Source organism: Taudactylus pleione, unplaced genomic scaffold (assembly GCF_031769625.1).
Source record: "Taudactylus pleione unplaced genomic scaffold, aTauple2 ptg000253l, whole genome shotgun sequence".
Classification (NCBI taxonomy): domain Eukaryota; kingdom Metazoa; phylum Chordata; class Amphibia; order Anura; family Myobatrachidae; genus Taudactylus; species Taudactylus pleione.
Window position 1 is genome coordinate 2,490,886 of NW_028284655.1, and position 24,745 is coordinate 2,515,630.

General features: G+C 44.5%; 1 protein-coding gene across 1 annotated transcript; it reads left to right on the forward strand.

The window, feature by feature from the left end:
• The first annotated feature begins 8,064 nt into the window (after nucleotides 1-8,064).
• Nucleotides 8,065-17,855, forward strand: TGFBR3L (transforming growth factor beta receptor 3 like). Its single transcript, XM_088480444.1, has 8 exons — nucleotides 8,065-8,144; nucleotides 9,466-9,566; nucleotides 15,885-16,025; nucleotides 16,163-16,468; nucleotides 17,253-17,391; nucleotides 17,481-17,513; nucleotides 17,567-17,701; nucleotides 17,786-17,855. The coding sequence occupies exons 1-8, from the start codon at nucleotides 8,099-8,101 to the stop codon at nucleotides 17,815-17,817; spliced, it is 933 nt and encodes a 310-aa protein (XP_088336570.1). The 5' UTR covers nucleotides 8,065-8,098; the 3' UTR covers nucleotides 17,818-17,855.
• The last annotated feature ends 6,890 nt before the right edge of the window (nucleotides 17,856-24,745 follow it).

The window sequence follows — 24,745 nt, forward strand, 5'->3', positions numbered from 1 at the left end:
AGCGGGCATCCCGGGGACCTTGCTAGCCGGCCCCAAGGACGGACCCATACTGCATTCTGGACACAATGGGTGTCCCCGGATTGGCAGTCTTACCTCCGGTCTCAGGGGACGGACCAGAGGTGCTGAGAGTGAACACAGGCTTTGCCCACAGTGATCCACTAGACCACCAGGGTACATATGGATTGGAAATCCAGCATCCCAGTGGTTAATAATCAGCATGGGAAGGTCAGCTTTCCCCATTAAAGCGGCCCCTCCCCTTAGCTCAGGGCGCTATTCCTCTGAGGTCTCTCTTCCCTGAACTGCTCTCCTCCAACCATGCCCCCTCAGAGGTCTCCGGCGCCCATTTTCTCTCAGGGAAACTTTGGGTCCGGTTTCCCTACATACCTCATCCTGGGAGTCAGGTTATGTAGCGCTATAGCCTACCAGATGTTGAGTCTCTGACCACAGAATCTGTGTATTTGATTGTAGTGCCATTCTGCAGTTCTATTGTATTTCTGCATTGTACGTGACTTATGCTAGTGCGCCTGTCTGTATATTTCTCTATACTGTCAGCATATATATTTCCGTTTTTTTCCTTACATTGCCCTAACATACAGGTGTGTTCTGGGTTTTCCTGTGCCTCACATCTCTTGTATTTGTGAGGGTTGTCACATACAGTTGGTTACTGCACTGCCATATTTGTGCTGTGCGCTCCTGCAGCTTGCCCAAGCATAAGACAGGATCAGTATATTGTATTCCTACTTGTATTTTTCATACCTAGTGGTTGCATTATACCCAGGGCCGGTTCTAGACATTGTGGAGCTCAGGGCGAGAGTTCCTAGTTGCGCCCCCCCCTCAAAAAAAAAAGAAAGAAAGGAAAATAACTTCTTTTAGATGGCGTTCCTCTGCGCGCCCTTGCGGAACACCCACAATTCATCACACTGTGGGGCGTGCCCAGCACTTACGGAAGTACTGGGCTTCCCCCAAGCTCTCCCCTCATGGTGAATAATTGGCATGCGCAGTAAAGCACCTTACACAGTAAGTCTTACACAGCAATGGCCTTTATAAGACATTATGCCACACGCAATAATGCCCTTTATAAGACATTATGCCACACGCAGTAATGCCCTTTATAACACATTATGCCACACGCAGTAATGCCCTTTATAACACATTATGCCACACACAGTAATGGCCTGTATAACACATTATGCCACACACAGTAATGACCTGTATAACACATTATGCTATATGCAGGAATAACCTGTATAACACATTATGCCACATGCAGTAATGCCCTGTAAAATACATTATGCCACACACAGTAATTTCCTGTATAATACATTGTGCCACACACAGTAATTACCTTTATAAAACATTATCCCCAATTCAAATTACACCACACAGTAGTCCCTTATTCATGTTATGACACACAATGGTGCCCCTTTTACACAATGCCCAAATTAGTGTCCTTTATACACAAGGCCCACAGTAGTGGTGCCCCTAATACAATGCCCACAGCAGTGGTGCCCCTTATACAATGCCCACAGCAGTGGTGTCCCTTACACAATGGTCCCAGTAGTGATGCCCCCCATGCAGTGCCCCCATTAGTAGGGCCCAAAGTGGTAATGCCTCCTATAGTAGTGCCCATAGTAGTAATACCCCCTATAGTAGTGCCCCCAGTAGCAATCCCCCCATTATTAATGCCCCCCTATAGTAGTACCCACAGTAGTAATCCCCCATTAGTAATGCTCCCCAGTAGTAATCCCCCCATTAGTAATGCCCCTATAGTAATGCCCCCTATAGTAGAGCCCACAGTAGTAATGCCCCCTATAGTAGTGCCCACAGTAGTAATGCCCCCATTAGTAATGCTCCCCAGTAGTAATCCCCTCATTAGTAGTGCCCCGTATAGTAGTGCCCCCATTAGTAATGCCCCCTATAGTAGTGCCCACATTAGTAATGTCCCTATAGTAGTGCCCCCATTAGTAATGCTCCCCAGTAGTAATCCCCTATTAGTAATGCCCTCCTATAGTAGTGCCCATAGTAGTAATGCCCCCATTAGTAATGCTCCCCAGTAGTAATGCCCACTGTAGTAGTGCCCCCATTAGTAATGCCCCCTATAGTAGTGCCCACAGTAGTAATGTCCCATTACTATTGCCCCCATTACTAGTGCCACCAGTAGTAATGCCCCCTATAGTAGTTCCCCCTAGTAGAAATTCCCCATATAGTCGTGCCCCCGATGCTGGTGCTTCTGAAAAAACAAAATACAAACACAATACTTACCTTAAGCCCCGCTCCTGCATCCGCTGCCGTCCGGTCTGACTGCAACTCCATGGATCTATGAGAGAGACTTCATGACGACCCTCCCATAGTGCTCTATGCGGGAGCCTGAGCTCACTCCTGAGCTCCGGCTCCTCGGATCTGTGGGAGAGACGTCATGACATCCCTCCCATAGTGCTCTCTGCCGGAAACCGGAGCTCAGGAGTGAGCTCTGGCCTTAGGCTGGTGCTGCAACGAGGGAGCTGGGTGCCCGCTGGGAACAAATCTCAGCGGGCGCCCGGCAAATGGAGCCTCCCTGCTGCGGCTAGCGGGGGGTACCGGCGCAGTTTTTTTTTCCTTCTGAGTTTTTTTCTTTTTTTGGGACTCAGTGGCGCCCTCTAGGGGCTGGCGCTCCGGGCGACTGTCCTGTTAGCCCGCCCCTAGAACCGCCACTGATTATACCCAGTGCCATATTGTGTGCTGTACTACTCTGCAGCTATATCTAGCAAGGGCAAGAGTAGCAAGCAAGCATCTTGCTATTATGCAAATTATGTGCTGCAGGCTTAAGTGAGGGTGATTTGATACAAGATGGGTTATGTGCTAACTGTTATACCCCACCAGGCCAATCAAATCCCAAGCTCCTGCACAAGAGCCCCCATGGCTTCCTTTTCTCGGGTGCTGGCTCCTATTGTGGACCGTCTATCGGTTCCGGCTGTAATACCCCCTTTGGGATTGCTACAACAGGTTCAGACTATACAGGTAACTTCTGTTCCCCCTCCATGGGTAGACAAATTTTCTAGCTCAGTACAGAGTTTGGTGGCTACCTCTACAGCCTTTCAAACTATGTTGCAAGGTGAGAAGCCCCTACTCAGTAAAACGTCTAAGCGTCCTGTGTTATCCTCACAGTCCACGCAGCTCTCATATTCTGAGGTGTCATCTGAGGAGGCAGAAGAGGCTGATCTCTCTAACACTGATCTCTCTAACACTGACGCTAGTCGTGTGAACGACTAGCGTTCAGACCTTCAAGTCGCCGGGTGCTGAGTGGCATTGAAAGACGTTCACTGAACGTCTTTTCAGTGCTGCCGCTGCTGCACATCCGGCTTCCTATCTCATGCACTGTTAGGGGTGCACTGTTAAAGACCATTTACAGGGTTAATTATTAATACTATTATCCAGTGCATAAGGAGACCAATATGTACATATATGTCCAGGGCAGTGCCATGGAATGGAGCCCACATCTGAAATAAAAGCATTCAGCTCAAGCAGGATGGCCCTACTGCCGCATCTAATGGGTTACTGTGATCGCTGGTCCTGTATATGCTGGAACTATGACACACTATACACTTTGTATGACGCATATTAAAGCTGGATAAGTGGTAATTATGCCCTCTTCATGGACTGGCCACACTCACTCCAAAATCAAGCACTTGGAAACCCCCCTATAGAAATCCTGTGTTTGCCACTGGGGTATGTGGCCTTAAGCATGGTGTCTGACAGATGGTCCGTAGTATAGCAGCCAGAGCTTAATAGTGTCATTGGCAGGGCATCTGAGGATAACAATTTAAGCATGAGCCTGATACGCTCCTCCTAGCCGACCTAGAAATTAGTTTATATTTGCAATTATTTCTTTTAGGGTGTATTTGACCAGGGATGAACAGCCTGTTACCAATCAGATCATTAGAATCCCCCCCCATGCAGCACAAATGAGTTTGTGCCATCAAATACGCTACTATATGAAACAAAGTTCAGACACCTATTATAAATGTAATGTTTTATTGCCTTGATTTCTGATATTAGTAAAGAAAATAAAATTAATCTATTAGCATGTCAACTAATGCTGGGTACACACTGGCAGATATATTGCCCGATCAATTGATCGGCCAAAATATTGTGTGCCCATCGGCCACAGACATATCGCGTTGGCAGTGCTGCACAGTCAGTGATAGATATATCTGTCCATCGTGCTGTGCGTATGGGTGGTCAGCCGACCGCCCGTACACTTGCAGCGGAGGCCAAGGGGAGGGGGTAGCGGTACCCGTGGCCAGATGACAGATGATGGTTGTTTTTAGCATGTATGAACAACCATCATGTGCAAATATATCTGTTAGGTGTGTACCCAGCTTTAGGGCCTGACTGAGTTGAGTTGTACACAATGCTGCCGCAGCTGTGGATGTGAGAAAATATGCTAATGATAACATCGGCTGCGACTTGTACTGAGACGCTCACCGGAGCCATCGCAGCTACCTACAACTGTGTACACATACGCCACATCGGACGTAGATCATGCAAAGATCGACACTTCCTGAGCGAGTCTATGGTGACTCAGAATGACCGCCGTAACTGAGACGCTGGGGCCATATTCCTTGTGTACAGGATCGCAGACGCAGGGTGAGACCCGTCTCCGAAATGGTCAAGGCACACCTGCATTCCTTGCCGTCACTCCCCCGTACCTCCCGCTAACGCTCCTGACCTTGCCTATAAATCACACTGCGAATAAAGACTCCCAGAATGCGAGTACCTAGGCGCATGCGCAGTGTCAAATAATTTTCTCCATTTGAGTAAACATGGGAATAGCGTACAACTGTAAATGAGGCCCTTAGACTGGTTGTGGCAGAGACTGTAAGCTAAAAGTAAGGACGGCTTACATATACAGAGCACTTGTTATACAGTATGTATCATCGGCTCTTCAGTGGCAAAGGAAACTGGTACTTTACATGGTTTGATGTGATGGAAGAACAATCTGGGGTACACAGATAATTTTGTTTTTATGTTAAACAACCACAAAAGCATCTTACGTTTGCAGAATGAGGAACTATTACTCATATGACATTTATAATATGACATTTATAATGCCTTCAGGGCGGGCACCTCTGTACCATCTGTCATGGGCTGCTGGCCTCACTACCCCTTTTACATAGACGTATAATGTACAACTTGTTATTGTATCTTTAGTATTTATTACTGGGACGTTTTCAGACAAAGTAATAGCATCAACTAACTGTGCCACAAGCCAGATACAAGTCAGCATTCTATAGTGGAAGGATTTGGGAATGTTCTTATAATGTCTAATAATACGACTAAACATTTTACACAAATTATATTGCAGTATCTTTACTGAAGATGCAAAAATGCAATTTTCTGTCTTTGTTTTATCCACTACAAAATAATACAGATGCTGGAGGACCTAATATACCATGGCGGGAGGACCACACGATGCATGCCTCCCCTGCTATAATGCCACCAGCCCTGGCTGGTAATGGAAAAATTATGGAGACCCCTCATTCTCTGTCCCCCCAATTTTCTAATGCCAGCCCATGCAGAACTACTAGTGTTTTCAATTACATATATTTTTTACTTGATTATACCTACGTAACCAGGAAAAGCCGTAACTAGACTTTTGGTGCCCTGTGAGAATGATAATAAACAGGAAAATTGACAGGCCCAAACAGCGCCCCCTGCCCTGCGGTGCCCTGTGCCATGGCACTGGTCACACTACCCTAGTTACGGCCCTGTAACCAGGTGAGATAGCTACATTAGCAGGTATCTTGCTTCCAAGAATGTACTGTTTTGCAAACTACTCTGGCGCTTTTTTCTGTGACTTCTGAACCCTCTAGTTATTACATCTATCAACGGGATACTCTACAGGAAAGTCACTGGAATGATGGCTGTTATATTCCACCTATATCTTCTGAGTGTACATTTTCAACTTGCATTTTAAAAAAATGCATATCTTTAGATTGATTTTATTTCTTTTTCATCTTTTATATAGTATCTACAGATTATGCAGCACAGAGCATATTTAATCACTATACATGAAATTTCATACATGTATTCATGAACCTGTGTCACAGCCAGCAGCAGCATGGTGTACTGTGTATTATATATGTATGACAGGCCTTCCGATATGCCTCCATCATCTTTGTGAATGCTGCTGGCGAATGTTGAAATTGAGATGAAGTGAGCGCTTCTCAGAAAGCCGGTATCCTGGTCCAAATATTTACTGTCATGGGGTCTGATTCATTATCGATCGCAATTGGCCAATTGTCACATTCTGCACATGCATATGCATCACGGTGCGCGTGTGCAACCCCGCCACTGATTACACAGACCCATCGCAGAGTGATTGACAGGAAGTGACATTTGGGGGAGGTGAAGGGGGAGTGGTCAGAGAAAGGCAGGCGTGCCAGTGCGTTTGAACACCGTTGCAGGGGCGTGCATAAATTATCCACTGCGATGCCCTATGCAGCCTGAGTAAGGTCAGAGCTTGTGCAAGTGTGTGTGAGGCTGCGATGGTACTCGATTGTACCAATGGTTTCACAGTCTTGCTAAGTATTACGGATATGTGTAAGGTAAAGTAGGCGTCCTTGTGTAGTGCTGTGGTGGCATAGCGATCGAAATGGACTAGCATACTATCGCAGTGAGACTGCGTGCGTAATCGCTATTGCAATCGCAGTTGTGATCGGTAGTGAATCGGGCCCTTAGTTGTTTACTAGGCTTTGTGTTATAGTCCTTGAAGGTATTTATGTTACAACCCTGGACAATAATCGTGTTACATAGAAATATGACACAAATTTATTACTCTATAACACGAAGCAAATTTATATTTTGTTTTTCATTCATCAACGTGTATATTAAAAACTGTAAGCAAGGTCATTGTCACTTTATTTTCATTGTGCCAGAGGGGATCACACACTAGGAATCATGTAGTGACTGATATTTGAACGGTAGATCTTCCCCGATGTAGTCCCTGTTGTACAATTTTATTTAGTGTTGGTATATACTGATGACTATATAGGGGCTGGGGGCCTATGTATTAATAATCGCATAATTGATAATAATGGGGACTGCGACCTGCAGTACTAATTAGCACTTTGCTGGGGATTTCTGTGAAATCTCCTGCATTGTGTCATTAGTACATAGCTACAATATATAAAATAATACAGAAACTGCAGTTTTTACATAATTTTATAAAAAAAACAGCTTGCTTATGGTGGTAATGCAACCCAATAAATTAAATATTAAATTTACCAAGAAGAAGAGGGGGAAAATTCGGTTCACTTTGATTTTTCAAGGTATTAGTTAGTAGTGTGAACACATAGCAGTAGAGCTCAGGGGTCCAACAACTCATCTGAATTAGTTATAACATGAAATAATTTTATTAGATATTCCTAAATGAGATGATCCATATCCGTATTGCCTCCCAATACGCTGCTCATTGTGTGTTATATAAATATGCCGTTTTCATAAATGTTTGTAGCCTTTAATGCTTGTCAAATATACTGTTTGTTTCTTTTAAATACATTTTATGTTTCTTTTTAATCAATACCAGTATCAAGGTTTCAGAATGACATATCTGACGAACATTTCCCCCTCTTATTCTTGGTACACTTACTATACCTGCAGCTATGTTGTATCTGTCACCTGCTGCCTGAGCATTATATCTTGGGACAAGGCCACTTCCACGTGTGTGGTTAGAAACAGGAGAGGGAGTTGAAGGACAGGACACAGAGAGAGATGGAGCTGGCGAGTTGGAGGCGTGAGCTCTGGGTAGAAGAGGAGAGGGCAGAATTAAGTTCACCTGAAATCTGAACTCACTCTATGGCTATATAAGCCAAACAGCCTGCTGCCCTGTTCTGCAGCTCCGCTGGCCAGGTATATACACCTATCGTAGGCTGCCCAGCATTGTGTCTTGTGGGATACAAAGGCGTCTCCATTATAGATGATGTATTTATGATTTATTCACAGCCAATGGCTCTACTACCAAAGTGTATAATGTAGGGTGCACTAATTGTCTGCTGGTTTATAGGTGTATTTCCCTAGAAGACTTAGCTTCATTCCAGAGGAACATTGGGCCCCCAGGATGCATCTCCTGATCACCGTGCTGTTCTGCGCAGGACTAGTGGAAGGTAGGAATGGCCAAATTACAGAGCGGCTAATTGTATTTTTTATTTTATCTGATGTATGGATAGTTATCAATGGCATTACTCAGGAGAAGGAGCAGGGTTCTAATAGGAGGGATTCCAACTTCTTTTTTTCACTAAAATAATCATCTTTTTTGTATACATATGTGACATACTATATGCATTAAGTTTGCTATGTATCCATCTCAGGAAAGGCTACAAAGCACCCCAGCCCCCGAACCCCTGTAATCCCCCATAGTGCTACGCATCAGTTTAATAGTCCAGAGAAATGAAAGAGCAATGGAGAGGTCAGAACTGGTAGATATGTTCCGTCGCCCACTTCCCCACCAATGCTTCTCATATTTGTACAAGACTTCCATCATCTGTTTTGGACGTTCCTCCATACAGACTATTTGTAGGATTTTATTCTGTTATTAGATGCCGCAAAAGTTTTAAAAAAAAATAATACACTTTTTTTTTTTACTCCTTAAAGACTATTAATTGAAACCTTATTTATTACTTAAATATATTGCATGAATTATTGCCTTATACTGTTATACCATAGAGTCGTAAGGACATCAGGATTCCCTACACATGCCATCAAATGTGACTGTAATGCTCTAACCCCTTTATCTCTGAGTTAGTCACCTCACCAATATAAATCTGGGCAGTGCTATCTTTATTTCCCCCAAAAAACATTTTGTACATATTAATCCTAAATTTATGTGTGCTTATAAATGCTTGTTCCGCTATAAGTGCTCTTGTATGGGCAGGAGGTGTCCAACTCTGGGACAATTTAATTTAGTGCAATAAAGTCACTTGCCAGAGCTAGAAAGGCCCTGTGGCTTTTAGACTGGCAGCTCCACCCCCTGGAAGATCACTTAACTATCTCGTCCCATAACAGCAAATCGTATTTTCCATTTGGGTGCTGTGAGAGCTGCGATGCCCAGATTGCGACTTCTACACCCTGCTTATAGTAACACAGGGGTCTATTTACTAAGCCTTGGATGGAGATAAAGTGAATGGAGATAAATGACCATAGATATAAGCTGTGTGATTGGCCCCCAGTACTGCCCTAGGTCAGCGCTGTCACTAGTACTTAGTTCCTGGGGCCTCAGTTATGTCACTAGCTCCTAGAGGTTTGATAAGTTTAATTATCTCAGCACACAAAATAGCAACCTCCACTAAGTGTTGTGTTATTTTGTCTCCATGCTCTCTGCCCTGGAGTATGAGCTTGGAGGCCTAATGAAACATGTGAGATTGTCTAACATAAGGTGTCGGGATATAAATGACCAGGCTGTCTCTCTGTTGTCCTCTGTCATTTTAGGTCCTCCACCTTGGCTCAGTTTAAAGCAGCTCTCACAGGCTCCATCTCCTGCACCTTTTCCATGTCCAAATTCTTATGATAAAATATTCAAAGGACCTGATGTGAGTACAGATGTCAACGGTCCCTAATTTCCAGGGACAATCAAAGGGTTTAAAGATTTGTCCCATGGAAGTCTCCCAAGTTGTCAATATTGACCAAATGCTCAGTACCCTTCCTCTTATTCTGCATGTTCCATGCATGTCATACGGCCTTTCCCTATGCTGTAGCCTTTATAGTTAATATTTATTAAGGAGTAATATGTAATGTGCACAGAGTATGTTATAATGATATTTATGAACCTTGACATGATGGGAAACCCACTGATCGCTGAGACAATCCCACACGCGACGCGCTTTTCTGAGTTGGCTCAGTAGCAGCGGCTGTGGAAAATTTTAATAATGTTGACAACTGTTTAGATGACGACCTAGTCAGGATATGTAAGGAAATAATATGTTACCAATGTCAGGATGTATCCTAATATCGGATTTTACTTTAGTCAAAATTGTTTCCAGCAAACAAGGCGTTAATGTATTTTGATGGAAGATACAGACATACAGAGGAATGATTTCTTATTATTTACTCAGAGGTGCTCTGTTATCACAGGGAGTCTATTAACCCTTTTTTATTGCTCAGTTATGAGGATCTTATACATTTTACTGCATTTGGCCAGAAGAAAAAAAGTATTTAGGTCAGTCAAAGCTCAGTATAAATTTCCTATGAGAACATGAGAAACAATGGCATGTCTATAATGGGTGCAGGATGTGTGGTGCACACAGGTTCCTGGGGTAAGGGAGGCCCTGCACTGTATACCCTGCATCGGGGTTCCCCTACCTTTTATCAGTGGCGCCAACTTTCATGCTGCCCAGGGTTAGCATAGGAAGATGTGGACAACCCAAGTTGGACTGGTTTCTCTTAGACTTACCCGTGACCAACTTATCCACAGGGTACATGAACATTTTCCCCTGGGAGCAGTGGCGTAACTAGGGTCTTTGGAGCCCAGGGCAAGTAAAAAAATGGTGACCCCCCCACACACACATACACATAGCAGAATATCTGCGCGCAGCAAAAAAAAAAAGGCCGTGGTCACATGCTGAAGGGGCATTGCCAGGGGCGGATTGGGCTGCCGGGAAGCCGGGCCGGTTCCCGCTGAGCCGGTGCCTTTGGTGGCCGGCGGCCGCACATCCCGCCCTTCGCTAACTGATCCACCTCCCTGGGCTTCCACTGCCCCGTCACGCTGCCGCAATCGGAGCTTAAGCACAGCAGTGTGTTTGAAGTTAAAAAAAATGGCCGATGGGGAAACTCCTCCCATAATCCTTTGCGGAGCCCGGAGCCGTCAGTCACCACTGACGGCTCCGCCTCCAGCCCCTTTGCTGCCCGCTCGATGTCACACCCGGCTGGCAGCAGCAGCAGATGCTGCGTGGCATGCACACAGTGCTAGACTGTCAGCACCCAGCAGCGAGCTGCCAGAGTAGAGGCGGCAGGCGGTGGGCAAAGCTGTTTCACAGGTAGGCACCAGCAGAATTTTTTTTATATGTAACATATTAAATAAAGTATTATTTATAGTATATATACTCGTATATCATATATATATATATATATATATATATATATATATGCCCTACATATATAATATATATGATATATATATTATGTATAACACACACACATATATACTGTGTGTGTATGTATATATATATATATATATATATATATATAAAATGTGTTATACATAATGTATATATCATATATGATATATGTAGGGCATATATATATCAAATATATGATATACATATAATACATACTATATATGATACGTATAACATTAAGTTTTATATATACTCCAAACAAGAATCACAACAGGCAGGATATAAACTTCAACGTTTCGATGCTTTAATGCATCATTTTCAAGATATATATATATATATATATAATTATATATATATATATATATATATAAATATGTATATTTAATTATATATATTTTCTTTATAAAACACATACATATCTATCTATCTATCTATCTATCTATCTATCTATCTATCTATCTATCTATCTATCTATCTATATTAAAGTATGTCCAAGTAATAACGGAGACAGCACTCAGGGACTCGCGTGATGTCTTGATAAAAGGGCACACAGCCCTGAAACATTGATACACACAGGGCTCCATTTATTAACAAAACATAACCCCTTTAGCGCCCGGAGGCCAGCAATGGAGACCCTGCGGTGCTTTTACGGCTTCAGCAAAGCCTTCCAGGCATTGCCGGGTCCCCCGGTCATACACATTCGCAGACAGACCATCGCACATGCGCATTACACTGGAGCCCCGTTGCTGGCAGCGTTAGGCTGTGAGTAATACTAGTGACATTTTCGTTGTATCACAGTGATACTAAACGAACTTTGCTGCTGGTATTTTGTTCGTTTGCAAATGGGGCCCTGAGTCTGTTGTGAATTGTGTGAGTCACTGAGTGCCGTTCATTATTACTTGGACTACATACCACCAGCAAAAGGTACGAGGGCAAGGTGCAGCGGTATTAGGAGTGCCGGGCAACACAAGATGTTATATATAATATAATCCACCCTACCCCCTGCCCCTTAGACATACAGTATCACGCAGCCCATGGACATTCCCTCCTCCGCCCCAGGGATGTACAATGCTCACCATATTTTTTTCATGTGTAGGCCAATGTGTTTTTATTTTTCCCTGCAGGGGCCAATGTGGTTTTTCTTCCTGTGGGGGCCAATGCGTTTATTTGTCTTTTACCTGTTGGGGGGTCAATGTGTTTTTTTTCCTGTGGACACCAATGTGTTTTATTTTTTTTCTGATCTGGCCAATGTTTCTTTTTTCTTGTGGGGGCCAATGTGTTTTATTGTTTTCATTTGGGGCCAATGTGTTTATTTTTTTTCTTGTGCGTCGTCTTTCATCTGTGTATGCATCTGAGTTACACCGCGCATTTGTCCTGATGGTGTCCTTATAGCGTTGCAATATGAATTCAGACGCATGCACCAAGAAGTGCACTAGAAATGTGTTGGGTGTTCCTGGGTGGTTACAAGGAGTTGGCTACAGAGACGCTGAATTGCTCACATTGGAGGCCATACGTAGATGGATGATCTGCACCTAGCATAGGGCTGGTGAAAGTTCCAATAGTGCGACCAATGGTCAGGGGCGCCGAGAGGGGGGGAGCGAGTACAGATTACCTGGGCTCGGGTTTCCAGAGGGGCCCGGTGGGGGCCCGGGTCCGGCGCCGCCCCCCCTCCCTCACAGCAGCCCAGCACACAGCGTGTGCTGAGCTGCAGTGGGAAACTGCTCATGGCTGCTGAGCAGCAGCCACAGCAGTCTCCTATGCCTGTGGGGGGGGAGCGATCACACTGATCGTGCCCCCCCTGGATTTGAGCTGGGCTGAGGGGGCTCAGAGCGCCCCCCTCCCCAGCGCACAGCGTCACTTTGTGGCGCTGCAAAGGTTTATTTTTTCTGGGAAGGGGGCGTGGCCACACCTCCCACAATTAGGCCACGCCCCCTGTTACCCGGGCCCGCCGCGGCTCTTGGCGGGCCTGCCGATGGTGACATCTAAAGACGCAGGAAGCGTGATTGCAGCGTATGTAGACACTGACAGTGGGCATCTCAGTTCTTGCACATTCGGAAGTACGGCTCTACGCCAGAAAAGGCCATTGTACCGTCATTAGCAGACGCAACTACAGCAAAAGACACAAGTTAGACCGCAACTGTGTCCTACTCAGAATCAGGTCATATGAGGGGCCCCACCCCCTCAACAGACCCCACCTCCATTAGGGTTTCCTTTATAAATTTCCCAGACTGGTTTCCATCCCAATCCGCCCCTGGGAATGGCCACTGAAAATGGGGCGTGCCAACATGACACACCACCCATTTCTTGTCACTCTGGGAACATTACTTCCTTTCTATATGCACCTTACCTGTACGGTAGTTTCTCACAATGTGGAATCTCTGAAGAAATGCATGCTCCCTGGGACAACGGCGTCTTCAGTCGGTACACTATTCATGTAGGTCACATCGTCTGGAAGATGCCTGTTTGTGTAGGAATATTAACAAGGTCATCATCATACAACAGCGGTTCAACCAGACTCGTTCCCCCTGTGTAACTTCCCTCCCCCTGAGAGCCTCAGCCACACAATATCCCCCTGCGTCGTCTCTCAGCACACCATCGCCACTCCCCCTGCATTATCTCTCAGTCACACCATTACCTCCCCCCTGTGTCGTCTCTCAGCACAACATCACCTCCCCCCTGCGTCGTCTCTCAGCCACACCATCACCTCCCCCACTGCATCATCTCTCGGGCACACCATTGCCTTCCCCCCTGTGTCGTCTCTCAGCACACCATCACCTCCCCCCTGCGTCGTCTCTCAGCCACACCATCGCCTCTCCCTCTGCGTCGTCTCTCAGCAATACCATTGCTTCCCCCCTGCGTCATCTTTTAGCCACATCTTCGCCTCCCCCTTGCGTTGCCTCTCTCCCTGCGTCGTCTCTAAGCCACATAATCACCTCCCCCTGCTACGTCTCTCAGCAACACCAATTTTTCCCCCCCGCGTCGTCTCACAACACACCATCACCTCTCCCCCCTGCATCGTCTCAGCCACACCATCACCTCCCCCCCTGCATTCTCTCAGCCACACCATCGCCTCCCCGTGTCATCTCTCAGCCACACCATCACAGTTACACACACCCACTGACACACACACACTGACACAGATACACACACCTCTTTCACACAAATGCACCCCCGCCGCCTGCAGAAGTTCGCCCCCCCCTCTTTCGCCCCCCTCTCCAGAAAAATGAATACTCACCTGGCTGCTCCGGAGCTGAGAGAGCGCCGGGGAAGCTCTCAGGATGGGAATGACTGCCTGGGAGGGGCTGTGCGCTTCTGCTGCAGCTCCCCCTACAGTCAGCACCAGCAGGCACAGTTGCCTGCTCATTACATCGGGCGCAATTGTGACAGGGGGTGGTGGGCAGTGCGGGTACGGTGCCCTGGCTGGCGGCGCCCCTCTCTGCTGGGCCTGCCATGGTGCCCAGGGCACATGCCCCCCTCAATCTCCCCTAGTTACACCACTGTATGGTAGGCAGGGTAGATGCTAATGTGGGGGGATTAATATCTACTAGCTTGAACTGTAGGGAATCAAAAAACAGTCCAAACCTTTTTATTTCTTATTCTGTCATTTACCTTAGATATCGGCATAACCTACTGCACATCAAAAATGACACTTTTAGCACATTAATAAACATTCCAGAAAAAAACCCCATGATTACTGTATGTTCCCTTCCCTACATGGCAGAGAGTAATAATTCACACCCTTTATGCAGTTCTGACTTGACAACCCATTCTCCCAAACCCCAAATATAAAGAACATATTCAGTTTTTTTGATAACTGCAGCTGTTTTTTTCTTTTTTATCCTTGCTGTTGTTACAAGCACTTGTTACCTCCCCTCACTAGGATATGGCCATCATATTGACACACATATGCTGAGCTGCCTTTGAAATGGATAGACAGGGACAGGACGACAGTAGGCTTTGTGGTCTCTTGTTGATGGTGACATTTAGATGTTAATTTGATTTCCAGCACTGCAGTGCCATATTGGAGATTAGTTTCCATTATATTTGGGTTTGCTGGAATAAACTTAAAATACTCTATATGCTGCCAAGAAATGATTTATAGCTATCCAGCTTGCTGATTATTGCTTCTATACACCATGTCACGCGTGCCCAGGTGGGTCTATAAGTGACACGCATGTGAAGAGCTACATTTTTCTTTTCAATCAGCTATACAGAGACATCATTCTAGCTTAGACAAATGTTGGGGGGGAGTGACTATTATGATATACTGTATATTGTGGTGATTTTTACAGTGCATTTGATATTTAAAAGACCGGACGATTTTTATGAACGTTAACGATATCGTTGAACGATATGTCATTCAAATCGTTCAGTGTGTATGAGCTTAATGACGAACGATGCACGCTGCCGCGGGTTGTTAACGATATCCCCAGTCATCTGTACATGCAGCTCAATCTGGGAATATCGTTAACGATGCCTTGCTGTCGAAAGCAGCATGGCCCCCACGCCGCCGTTGTTGCCAGGATTGGCATGTGTGTATGCACTTGCCGATGCAGGCAGCCCCGCCAGGCCCGCCGCTGCCGATGTCGCTCACTGGACACATTGTCCAGTGTGTATGCGCCTTAACAGGCATGCTGAAAAAAATACAAGCTGCTGTGGAAATGTGGATCTGTGATGGAGCTATAGAGGAGTGACACTTTTATGATATATCACACTAGAGATGCATAACGGTGTTATAGGGAAATTACTTGTAGTTTTCATAGTGAGTGTTTATGTCTCTTGTCCATCATCTAGTCTCCCTGTACATCCCATCTGGTATCAGAGCGCAGTTTCATGGACTCCGCCCGTGTTCAGTTTCTGGTCCGAGGCCCAGACAAGCAATGTGAAGGCGGGAGCATGTGCATTGTGAAAGTGGGGAGCAGAGTACAGGCAGAGGTCAGGTGACTGTTCCCTTTAACCTCTTTGGTCTTTACCAGTCGTTCTCTGCATTAAAAATTAAATCTTAATTTTATTTATTTTTATCCCATCTCAAATGTTTATCCTATGACATCATAGCAATTAATTCCTCATAGGTGTCTCTCTCTGCCGCACTGCCATCCCTTGGTCTCTCCTTGGCCCAATGTTCGCTCTCACCATCTTCAGATCCTTTCAATTATTCCCATATCCCGCTCCTTGTGGACAACTGCCCAGCTGCAGTAGGAGTGTCTTTGACATTGGTCCCACCCAAGCCTTGCACCAAGGTCCTGCCCACGAAGAGCTTCAGCTTCCAGCTTGGCCCTTTCTACAACAACTCCATCCAATTCCTGCACTGCAAAGTGCAATTTTGCTTGATGGAATCACTGTGTAGTAGCAGCACTGAAACTATGACAATTCCAGAGGTACCCTTCATTGTGTATATTCTATTCCACATACTCGGCTATTCTCCTAATCGTTCAGTGCCTTAATTCCAAATGTTTCATAGTGATTTCCACCTTCAGACGTTTTTTAATTATTGTTTTATACAGGCTCTCCTGCGCCTTTTACTAATACACTGCTTTATCTTTCTGGCCTTCTCCCATTCCCCAATGCCGTTATGTCATCCAGACAAAATTGTTGATGTTTGTTTTTGGACATAAAATGGATTAGTTCTTATCTGTGAATTGGAAACAATTTTATCCACAGAACAATACCGTGTTATCTCCAAGGGCAATCCAAATAAACAATTCACTGAATTGGTGTAAAACCCTTAAGGTGGGTACACATTAGACGACTACCCGATGCGACGGCCAATTGTGCCGGTCAACGATATATATGGCAGACGGTACACGCTGCATGATCCAGTGACAGACCGCCCGATATACCATTCATGGCACCATTGATCTTGCTAGCTTCGGCATACACGAACTATGGAATGACAACTATGTTGGCCAGCAGGGGTGCGCATAATGCGTACACATTACATGATGTGTCTGATATGACAGTCCTATTCGCGGGATCGGGCCGACATATCATCTAATTTGTACCCGGGTTTACTTTAAGCACAGAAGGAAACACGGAAAATGTGTATGTAGAAAAAGTGACAGGAGGGCACCTGTAACTCAGTCAATGAAAAACACCTGAAGGTGGAGCCAAACAGCTAGATCTAAAATAAAACATATTCCTTTTCTTTCCACACTTTGCCAGTGTCGAATTCCTAATGACCCCTGCAACCAGTTCACTGCTCCACCATTGTTCCTCAGGCCTGAGCTACAGCGTACAGTGACGCAACCTCTGCTGGTCACCATTTCTGGTCCCTCCCGTCTACTGCTCCCTTACAGCACAGGTAAGTAGTCCCACCCACCACTTACTAACATACGAACAGCAATAGTTGGAGAATGAAGAATGATTGTAAATGTAATTATTGCCTTATAGGCCACAAGAAGCCATCTCTTCCTGCACGCAGAGGTGAGAAAGATGACAACCATTATCCAGGCTCTGACCAAAGGAGATTTCCAGCCTCTACTGTATGTTTGTCTTTACAGAGTACGGCGCACAGGGGGTAGGAGTGGTGGCAGTGGTCGGGGTCACACTCTGCTCTTTCTTCATTGGGTCAATGTTGACGGCCGGACTGTGGTGTATTCACATCAAGACATGTGAGTAACACATCCATTTTCTCTGTGGGGCAGGTCGTGTGACACTTACGCATGGGACAATGATGCTCGCTCTCTTCTCTGCAGCGCCAGACTATCAGCTGACACCAAGCTCGTAAGGACAACAGGATTCCCTACAGATGCCATCAAATGTGACAGTAATGCTCTAACCCCTGTATTATGTCTCTGAGTTAGTCACCTCACCAATAAAAATCTGAATGCAGCCATCTATCTTGTTTGTCATGACTTATACAGTACAGTGTACAAAGTGCAGTTGCTGACTGTTATACCATAGAGTGTAGATAGGGCCTGATTCAGAGATGTACGTTCATCCGATGAATGTACATCTCTGATGGTTGGGGGTCTGCGCTTCTTAGGACCCGTTCTGCACATATGGCCTAACCACCCCGTTACCTCCCAGGTACACCAACTAAAATCCACACTCCCTGCAACCAAATGTGTGTGTCTCTAGTGTTGTCACTTGATGCAGAGAAGGCCTTTGATAGGTTTTAAGTTTCAAGCTCTACAAACGTATGGTTTCTGTGGTAGTTTTTCGTCGGCCATAAAGGCTCTATATTGCAAACCATCGGCTATAGTATCAACTAATGGCCCCTCCTCACCTTTTTTTCGCTTTGGGTAATGGTACGAGACAAGGATACCCACTTTCGCCTTTGCTCGATGCCCTGAGCATATAACCTCTTGCGGCTAAAATTAGGAATAATCCTGATATCAAGGGGGTGTCTGTGTGGAGCTCAGAATACAAAATATCTTTGTTTGCAGACGACTTACTGCTTACTATGACATCACCCATGACTTTACTCCCTAACTTACAGGATGAATTAAATGCTTATGGCAATTGCTCAGGGAATAAAGTGAACAGCACCAAATCGGAGGCTTTGGCATTTAACCTCCCTCCTCCATCACAAAAACTTTTAGAGACCAACTTTGAATACATTTGGCGAGCTAAATCGTTCAAATATCTAGGGATTACTATTACTAAGCAGTATGAACACTTATTTCAGGCTAATTATATCCCTCTACTGCAATTAATTAAACAGGATCCGTCCAGATGGGCCCCACTTTGTGTCTCATGGACAGGTCGTGTTAATGCAGTCAAAATAACCATCTTCCTAGGTTACTGTACTTATTTGAAACACCAGTTGTGGTAACGACCTCTTATCTTCGCGAAGTTCAATCGGTATGTGGCTCCTTTGTGTGGTCAGGTAAAAAACCGAGACTTCGTAGAACTTGTTTGTCCAAATCAACGATTAATGGGGGTTTGGGCCTTCCCATCTTTGAGGGAGGGGAGCAGGAAATGGGTAGTACTTGAAAATGAACTGGTGGGAACGCACCTGGCTAGTCATCTTCCTTGGCTACCCTCTAACTTGAGACCAGCCTCGGTTCGAGAAATTCCTTGTGTAAGAGCTGTCGAATAAATGCCTACAACCGGCACCATACCCATCCCCTTTGACTCCACTATGGCGCCATCCCCACTTCCCATTAGGGTGTGTGTACTCTTATATGCATCCTTGGACAGCGGCTGGGTTAACTAGATTTATGCACTTTCTAGGTGATTTTGCCCCCCAAAATTTTGCAGGGTGTGGTATAAGAGATAGACAGTAATTAGTTAGACAATGTCTAGATAGACACCAGATTAGACAGTCAATAGTTAGGGAAAAAAGTTAGACACAAACAAAAGTCAGATACACTAAAGTTAGACACGTAAAAAGTTCAACAGGTACAAAAGGTCGTAAGGGTCAAAAGTTCGACATGAAAATGGTCAACACAAAAATGGTCGACAATTATTCTTTTTGTTTGTTAGCCCTAATCTTCACCCTAACCCTCCAGTAAGTGCCTAACCCTAAAAAACAAACAAAAAAGTGTTGACCATTTTTGTGTCGATCTTTTTTATGTCGAACTTTTGACCCTGTTGATCTTTTGTACCTATCGAACTTTTTACATGTCTAACTTTAGTGTGTCTGAATCAAACTTTTATCCATGTCTAACTATTAACTGTCTAACATCTGGTGTTTATCTAGACATTGTCTAACTAATTACTATCTGTCTATAGTCCGGAACCCAATTTTGCAGAGCTGAGCGAAAAATATGGTTTATCCCCTACTCTTCAATTTGCGTACTTACAGGTTTGTACATTTATCCGTTCACTCAGTAAACCTCACAAATTGTGAGAACCTACCTTATTCGAGCGTAAATGTATTTACAACCCTGGCAGCAAGGGATCAATATCTAATCTGAATTCGATGTTAGCTCCCTCATCCCTTGAATTTAGGGAACCATTTGAACAGACATGGGAACGAGACCTAGGGATTAGTTGGAGGATGACGACTGGGCAGATATTAGACAATGGGTGGCTAAGTCCTCCATTAACACTAATATAAAGGAAAATTCCTTTAAAGTTTATTCCCGCTCGTACATGGTTCCTGCAAAACTACACCAGATTTTCCCAGGGTCTTCGGACCTATGTTGGAGACAGTGTGGCCAAATAGGTTCCTATTTTCATGCGTGGTGGGACTGCTCTACGATATCCAAATATTGGGATGAAGTCACATCTTTGGTGTCCAAGGTGCTCAGTGTTTCTCCCCTTAGAGACCCTCTACACACACTTTTATGTAAACCCACTGGCTCCCTCTCTAAACCCCAGAACAAACTTTGTGGCCATAGCTATAATGCTGCTAAACTGTTGATGCCACAAACTGGAAACAAACTGAAGCCTCGGCAATAGCCTCATTGATTAATAAAATATGGTATTTGGCTTCTATGGAATACATCACTGAACTCCTTCATGATTCAGTGACTAAGTTTCATGCTACCTCGGAACCTTGGTATTCTGCATTTCACAGGCAGTTGCCCGGTATGGAGTGATATTGGCTATCCGTAAATGATTTACTATACTGTAGCTTGCCTTTCTTTAATTCCCTTCCCCCCTAATTTTTTTCCTTTTCTCTTCTTTTTCTTTACTTTGTTTTTTTTTCTGTATTTTTGTTACAAATCAAAAATTTGATTGAAGTGTATTTTTGGTGTAGTTTTATTTTTTGGAAAATAATATTTGATATGTTTGAATTGTAGATCGTTCAAAAAAATCAGTGCATATGTTTATTTTTGTGCTGTATTTTCTATTAAAATATAAATAAAGAGATTACAAATGTGTGTCTGTGCAGTAACAATCAGATCACATGCGCTGTGCGACTCAGACGCATAAGCAGTACTTACAACATTGTCCAACTGTGTTCTTATCGCTTAGGGTGCGACTCAGATCTAGGCCTTTTCTATACGGTGTGCAATCGGGAAGCCGACTGCCTAAATACCGGCAGCCGGCTTCCCGACTGTCATATCCCGGCAAGGGTGAAATGCCGGGCGTCTAGATGTAGACGCCCGCATTTCCCCGACGCCGTGAGGCCGGTGCCCGGCATCCCGATCGTAGAGATGCCGGGCACCGCGAGCGGACAGCCGCGGGGGGGAGGGTTAGGTTTAGGGCTCCCGGGGGGGGAGACTTAGGGTCAGGCACCCCCCCGGGAGGGTTAGGCTAGGGGGAGGGAAGGTTAGGGTTAGACACCCCTGGGGGGGACTTAGGGTTAGGCACCCCCCCGGTGGACTTAGGTTTAGGCAGCGGGGAAGGGGGTGGTTAGGTTTAGGCACTTAGAGGGGGGGATTAGGGTTAGGCACTTGGGGGGGAAGTTAGGGTTAGGCGCCCATAAGGAGGGTTAGGTTATGTTAGTAGATACTCACCTATCCACGATCGGGATTTCCAGCCCTGTCGGGCTTCCGCTGCTCGGCACTCTGCTGATGTCGGGCTGCCGCTGACGGGAATCGATTCCTTCTATACTACTCTAGGCTGCATGATGAAATGACTCTGTGTATATCGCTTAGGGTGCGACTCAGATATATGCCTTTTCTATACTACTCTAGGCTGCATGATGAAATGACTGTAGGAACATGGTATTAGAAAACAACACACATGAAAGCGGCACACACTTTGTTATATAACACAGAGGGCCTGATTCAGAGCCGCTCGTAAGCGGCCGCTCGTTCGCTCTGAGCGATGTTCGCACAACTGTGCATGCGTATGGGTCGTAATGCGCATGCGCAAACCAGTCATTGCGGTTGGAAATCGTGCGCTCGTAAAACAGCGAGGGGCTGCTAATTTGAGTGACAGAATGTACCGTTTGTGGGTGGTAACAGGGGAAGGTGCTTGAAACCGAGGGAGTGGAGATCCGAACGCAGGCGTGCCTAACGGTCAAAAGGGCATTTAATGGGAGTGCATAATTAGTAAAGGAGCGTCATCGACCACGTCACTTGGTTGTCTTTTAGCCTGAACTGCTCGCAAAATCCTACCACAACCACTGCGAGCAGTTCAGATGCCTTTCGATGTTCCCGATTAATCTAATAAATACCGGAGATGACGTGTGATGCGAACGGCAAAGGGGCGTCTTTACAAAATAGCGAGCGCATTTTTCGAACGCTCACTCAGACATAGAGGCGTCAACACACCGCAAAGATCGAGCGCTCTATTTAAATATCCGGCCCCTTTTTTAGAACGCCCATCCGCAAATATCGTCCGGCTCTGAATCAGGTCCAGAGTCCAGACATAAACATTACATATGTAAAAGGTCGGCAAAAAATGTTCTTCTCCTTAATGACGCTCCCAGTGATCAATGTAAAACTTATGAAAACTATATACTTTTGGGAAGGGGCGGGGAAGCTGCATCTAACAATGATGTTTGGAATAAGGCGTAGTCCTGACTTACAATCTATCCAGTCCGATTGTAAGAGCTGGTCACATAACCATGGATCTTCATACAATGTCACATACCGGATTACCTGTCTCATACATGACTGGCATCATTTTATCACATTAATATACTGTATTATGGCAATGTATTAGTAAATTGCCTTTAGTGATATTTGTTTGTTAGTCCTTTGCCAACCTATAAATAAATTCACAACACATTTGGAACATAGGATTCACAGAACTGTAAAGAAGAAATAATACATGTCTAATGTGACTTCTATATATTTGTCACATACATGATTATGCAAAAACAGAATGGTACATGATCAGATGTAACAAACATATAATAGATTCTCTGCTAATGGTTATTGTAGTAACCTTCTATGGTACTTTATAAAGTACAGTATAGTCTCACTTTCTACATTAATGACCTAGATTACCTGAATTATATATGTAAAGTGTGTTAGTCACATACGTGATTGTGGAATATCCCTCATTAGTTCAAAGTCAGTTGAGAAGATGAATATTGGATCAGCCCAGATACACATTAACACACATATACTGTAATAAATAGGTCACCTGGACTATTGTACATAATGGTTAACTTTATTCCATGTTACACCCTACCTCCTCTACCCGCAATCACTAAAACAATTTACTAATGAGGAAACCAGGGAGCCAGCCCTATAGATTTTATTTTCACTTAGTATTTGATATTGTGATATTGAGGTAAGATTGCATAATAATATTCTTCCTTTAGCTCTTCACATATTATCTGATGATGGCGAATGCAGTGAAGATGATATTGTTTGACTTTCCTTCCCCAAAATTTCTTACTGTTCTTCCAGACCATTCCTGACAATCACATTGCATGTGTGATAATGATCTGACAATGCTATGGGTCCATAGTTTAGTGATAGACAATATATGTGATATCATTGCTAGGAACAACTGAGTTGAAAAAATGTTTAATGTTACAGTAGCTTCAAACATATTGGGCCTGATTCAGAGCCGCTCGTAAGCGGCCGCTCATTCGTTCTGACCGATGTTCGCACATCTGCGCATGCGTACGGATTGTAATACGCATGCGTGAACCAGTCAGTGCGGCCGAAAATCGTTTGTTCGCTATATAGCGAATGCCTGCTATTTTGAGTGACAGAAGGAGGCGTATGTGGGTGGTAACAGGGGAAGGTGCTTGAAAACAGGGGTGTGGAATTAGATCACAGGCGTGCTTAAAGGTCAAAACGGGCGTTTTAAGGGTGTGCATAATTAATACAGCAGCGTCATTGACCACGTCACTTGGTTTTTTTTTACCCCGAACTGATCGCAAAATAGCGGTTGAAAAAACCAGCCACAAGAATAGCGAGCAGTTCATACGCTGTTCGATGTGCTCGATTAATCTAATAAATAGCGGACATGACGTAGGATGCGAGCGGCCAGGGGGCGTATTTTTCAAAATTACAACCGCGTTTTGCTCGCTCGTTCAGACTTAGAGGCGTGAACAGACCGCAATTAGCGAACGATTCATTTGAATAGCCACCCCTTTTTTTAGAATGAACGACCGCAAATAGCGAGCGGCTCTGAATCAGGCCCATTGTCTCATGTTGTCAGATAAGCCCCATCATATCAGCACAGGACAGATATAGCACAATGCATTATGGAATATAGAGAACCCTCATAGTCTCTCCTGTACAACATCATGCAAGAGAATGTATATACACAGCTCACCGCATGGCGGTACTGCTGCACAGCTTATGTACAGAATGATCTATATTGGAGATGAGAGAAAGAAAAGAACTCCTATGAAATTAGATTAAAACTTATATTTTATTGTTGTTTTTTTTTAAACATTAAATGGCTACAATATGTTTTAATAGAACACAGTGCAAAAAAATATAATACTACTATTAACCACAGTGATGAGCAATTACTCACTGCTGGATATCTACTGATGATTTCCTCATTAGCATAGTATTTTATGACACTAATAGCAGCATCTGAAGAATTACAAATCTAAAACAAAACTGAAATTGTACCGTGGACAACACAGCAGTCTATATCATCAGAGTATGAAGTAAAAAGATGTTCAGTTCACCAATTTGCAGCCACATAAGTCCACAGGTAATCAGTGTCCACAAACCTATAAACAATTTATACATGTAATGTTTAGATTTTTCTTTCTTCAGGTGCTGCTGTGTTCTATTAAAACATATTAGAGCCATTTAATGTTAAAAAACAAAAACAAAACAAAAAACATTACCAATATAATATAAGGGGTCTATTTACTAAGCAGTGTG